The 4,498-nt window shown below is 47.7% G+C and overlaps 1 protein-coding gene across 1 annotated transcript; it reads left to right on the top strand.

Annotated features, from left to right (window-relative positions):
* The first annotated feature begins 201 nt into the window (after positions 1 to 201).
* Positions 202 to 1,585, top strand: SCGB3A1 (secretoglobin family 3A member 1). Its single transcript, XM_013005056.1, has 3 exons — positions 202 to 256; positions 942 to 1,177; positions 1,562 to 1,585. Exons 1-3 carry the CDS (start codon positions 202 to 204, stop codon positions 1,583 to 1,585), a joined length of 315 nt encoding a protein of 104 aa, XP_012860510.1.
* Positions 1,586 to 4,498: the final 2,913 nt, after the last annotated feature.

Below are 4,498 nucleotides of genomic sequence, written 5' to 3'. Positions count from 1 at the left end.
CAGGCTGGGGGGCACAAGTGTCCTAGGGCCCACCAGCCAGAGCAGGAAGTTGGCCCAGGCTGAGCAAACAGTGTGTATCAGGAAGATGGGGTGAGGCCCAGCCCCTGGAGGGGGAGAGGACAGGGTATAGGAAGCCCACAGGCCAGACTTCCAGAAGCTTGCCCTTGCAGCCTGGCAGTATCTGCGGAGCCTCTCAGGACCATGAAGCTCGCCGCTGCCTTCCTGGGTCTCTGTGTGGCCCTGTTAAGCAACACGGGTGAGTGTCTGGGACCCTGGCATGGACCTCCATTCTCCCCCTTCACCCTGGGGTCCAGCCCCCACACTGGCCTCCCTAGCTCTGTCCCTATTGCCAAGAGGAACCTGGTAACCCCCTGCTAACTGCCTCTCAGGGATCTCCACCCTCTGGGGGAGCTAAGTTCTCCCCTTTTTGCGGCCATCAAGGTCCTCTGAAGTCAACCTGCCTGGACCCTGTGGCCTCCTATCACGCCCCGCCCAGCCTGTGTCTCCTTTTTGCTTACCGACCCTGGTTTCTCCCCAGGCTGCTCTCTAGTCTGACGACCCAAACTTTCTACTCTGCCGGGGCCACCTCCTCACCCAGCTTGTGTTCCCTCCTCGGGAAACCTCTGGGCCCCCGAGTCAGCCTTTTCATCCTCAACTCTCCAAGGCCACTGTCTCTGTCCTCCTTCCAGCCATCTTCTTGCTGGACCATGGCTCTCTAGCCCCAGGGCCACCCCTCAGGAGGCTAGTACTCGTTGTTCCAGAGTTGGGGCTGGTTCAGGTACTCTGTGTTCCCTGTACCCAGCGCAGGTCAGCCACCAGTGAGAGGGTGACACTGGGCAAGTTATAAAGGTTTCTTCAGGCACCAACAAGAGCATCTTCGGCAGGTATCACGTGGCCACGGAGGCCCAGGTAGGTGATTCTTCCCTCCTTGTGTGTTGCAGCTGCCGCTTTCCTTGTGGACACGGTGTTCAAGCCTGTAGACAAACCTGTAGCTGCCATTGCCCCTGCTGCCGAAGCTGTGGTCGACGCCGTGGCCAGCCCCCTTCTGAGACCCTTCAACCCGCTAAAGTTAATGCTGGCCAGCATGGGGGTCCCTGTGGATCGTCTCCTAGAGGGGTCCACGAGGTGTTTGGCTGAGTTAGGCCCCGAGACTGTGGGCGTCCTGAAGACTTTGATGGTAACAGAGCTCCCTAGACATTTCTCCGTGTGGGCACCCCTCCCTGCCCTCTTCTGCAGAGCGGGAGTGCTCAAGCCCTCAGCCTCCTCCCGGAGCTGTCACAGCCCTGCCAGAGGAACTTGTTCCTTATCTGACTCCACGGAGCCCTGTAGATGGGGCTGATCGTATCTGATTGCAGGGTGGCTCTGGGGGGTGAGGGAGTAAGGTATGGAAGGCATTGCTCATGGGGGAGGCTGCCAGTCAACCTTGCATGCATGCTGCCCCTGACACGCTGTCCTAGTGGCCACTCCAGCTCGGCATTGTGATCTCTCCCCAGTGCCACCCAAATTCTCCCAGTGGCAATTTGAGGGTGACTGACACTCAAGCTTGACTTCTTCTTTCCAGGGAGCCCTGACATACTTCGGGTGATCCATCCGGAGCAGCTCTGCCTGCAGACAAGATATTGGCCACTTGCATGGGCTGGACACCCCCAAGACCCAGTCCTGGATGTTCACCCCTTCCCCTCCCTTCTCAATAAATATGGTTGAAGAGCAGCTTTGAGATGGACATTTTCTGCCTTGCTTTTATGCCTCCTCCGTTTTCCTTTCTGTAAGCAACAATGCCGGCCAAGGGCAAAGGGGTCTTGGTCTGGGACCACAGCTCACAGCTTGCCATCCAGGGGCTATGTGCATCATGCCCTAGCGACTGTGTGTGCATGTGCACAGCGTGTGATGTGCATGTATGTATGTATATATGTGTATGCATGTGAGTATGTATGTGATTGCTGAAATTTGGCAGGAAGCATGGAGCCAGTAAGAGATGAAAATGGAAAAAATATCAGAACCAGGCCAGGCTTGAAAATGAAACTTTTTTTCCCCCACCTGTATAGGATTTATGTAATCCTTGAAGACTGGTAAAACTTGGTCAAACAATGTTATTTGTTGCTAATATTTGCAAGTTTTTGCAATATTTCCCCCTTAGGCTTCTCCCCTGGAATGTGGCAAGATTGAGGGCTACAGAAAAGATACCACTGTATTTGCTTTCCCTGTTGTTTCTGGTGGTTTCACTTATATAACTTAATTGCTTTGATTCCTTGTCAGATACTTTAACATTTAAATATTTTTCTCTAACATCCCATAAGTGCATGGTCCAATTAAATATAAGCAATAACATCTAAAAAAAACCTTTTTCTAGCATAAAAATCTATTAATGGAATAATTGTGTATTGCACTTAACAAACTATTCCTCAATCACTTTCATTATTTATTGATTCCAATGGTAATAACCTTTCAATCCCATCCAGTATCTGACGGACTGCCATCTCTGGATCCATCCCAAATGCTGGTGGCAACATTGATGTCTTTTTACTTCCTACTAAAACCTTGGTTATCAGTAAATTAACAACCCAAGCAATAAAGTCTAACTCTGCTTCATGTTACTTTGACTATCAATATTCTTAGAAGAAACAAGTCATCTTTATTTGTTTTATGCTAAGCCAAGGATCTAGCATTTTCTGTTCCCATACTCAGGGGTGTAATAACCTTTTGGTCATCTGATGAGTTCACGAGCAAATTAAAACAAGGAGGAAGCCACTTGGATCCAAGTGAAATTTAAATCTCATTGGCAGCACATTACCCCTAACACTCTCAAATGCTGATTCTTTGTGTAAAGCTCTGGGTCTGTACTTTAGCACCAATAACATTAATCATATTTCTCTGATAAAGTCAACAAGGCACAGACCCTGACATGACCCAGCATTTTCTTCTCAGTTCTTTTCAGGTTGTCTATTAACAGCTCCTCAACTACTACACTAGACTAAAATGATCAAATGGGTTACTGGGGGAACATCACATGCTATAGGAACTTGTTGGAACTGACGGTGGGTTTGTGATAATGAAACAGGGACCCCATCTTGAAATGGCCCTGCCACCTTCTATGTATGGATGGAATCCCTCCAGAAACACAATGGAGGGAAATAGTCAAGTGCTTAGAAAAGGGAGATTATGAGTATTACCGGAGGCTCCGAGACTAGTTACACAAGCTAATTTCCCTCCTCTTGTATATTCCGAGACCAAGCATAATCCTGGAAGTGTTTCTTGAACCTATTGCATGAAGTGAAAAAAAAGTAGTGTAAAGGGGTAGACTGTAGTGGATGATGTAGTATACTGGCACTCATTCCCAGCTCACTTAGGATTCTTGGCAGTTGATACCAATCACCTAGGTTGCTGAGAGTTGCGGTCTCACCCCTACCTTGACTATATTTGTTTTGACGGGTTGGTCGTGTGCCTCAAAATGGCTTTCCTGCATTAGAATCCCCTGTGGCATAATCTGATACCTGCATGATTGCATCACAGTTCGATTTCCCCTGTCCAATGTTACTTTATCACCCACCCCACAATCCACATGATGGTTTTTAATCGAGGGTGTGCAGTGTCCTGGAGAATGGCCCACCATTTTCACAAGGTGTCACCTCTAAGCTGGTGCCTTAGTTGTTCCTTTAAAAGGCTGTTCCGTTGCTCTGTCCTCTCCAATAAGATTCATACACACCAAATCTCTCAGAATCTGTTTTAAGTGGATCCATTTTAAGAAAGTGCCAAACCATACGTAGGTCTACTGCAATCATGTCCGTTCTGATTCACAGGGCAAGGTAGATGTGTTCCCTACTTTCTGAGCCTCTAAATATTTAACAAAAGCAGGGATCAAACCACCTCATCTTTCTTCCACTCCCATGGAGTGGCTGGAGGTGGGGACGGGTGGAGGTTTGATCTGCTGGCCTTGTGGTTAATAGTCCACTGCTTACCCAACAGAGCCACCAAGACCCCTTTTGCAGTTCGGGTGAAGGTTTGATCTGTTGGCCTTGTGGTTAATAGTCCACTGCTTACCCAACAGAGCCACCAAGACCCCTTTTGCAGTTAATAGCCCAGTGTGTTATCAACTCCACCACTAGGGCTCCTTTCAAGAAAGCATATTACTGTTTATTTAACAAAGGTGTGTGTGTGTACAAAACAGAAGAATAAAATGTTTTTAAATGGTTACCAATGGGGAAGGGGAAGAAAAGTTAAATGTCTTTAAATATTTTGCCAATTTGCCTATGTAACCATGTAAATATTTTAAAATAAAAGATCAGTAATAAAAGCAATGTCTAAAAGTTAAAGGAGACAAATAAATGTAGGATCTAGAACTGTTCCTTGGGTTTTCTGAGTATTAAATCTTTTCCAGAGCAGGACCCTCATCTTTCTCCCATGGAGTAGGTAGTGGGTTTCAACCACTAGTTTTGTGGTCAGGAGCCTCATTTAAAGCCACTGCACCCTCAGAGCTAATCACCAGTGAGGAACTGGAGAA

This window comes from Echinops telfairi, unplaced genomic scaffold (genome assembly GCF_000313985.2).
Source record: "Echinops telfairi isolate 266 unplaced genomic scaffold, ASM31398v2 ScPeMD7_7469;HRSCAF=8507_0, whole genome shotgun sequence".
In the NCBI taxonomy this organism is placed as follows: Eukaryota; Metazoa; Chordata; class Mammalia; order Afrosoricida; family Tenrecidae; genus Echinops; species Echinops telfairi.
The sequence above is the reverse complement of the archived record's forward strand: the minus strand, read 5'-3'. Positions and strand labels throughout refer to the sequence as shown.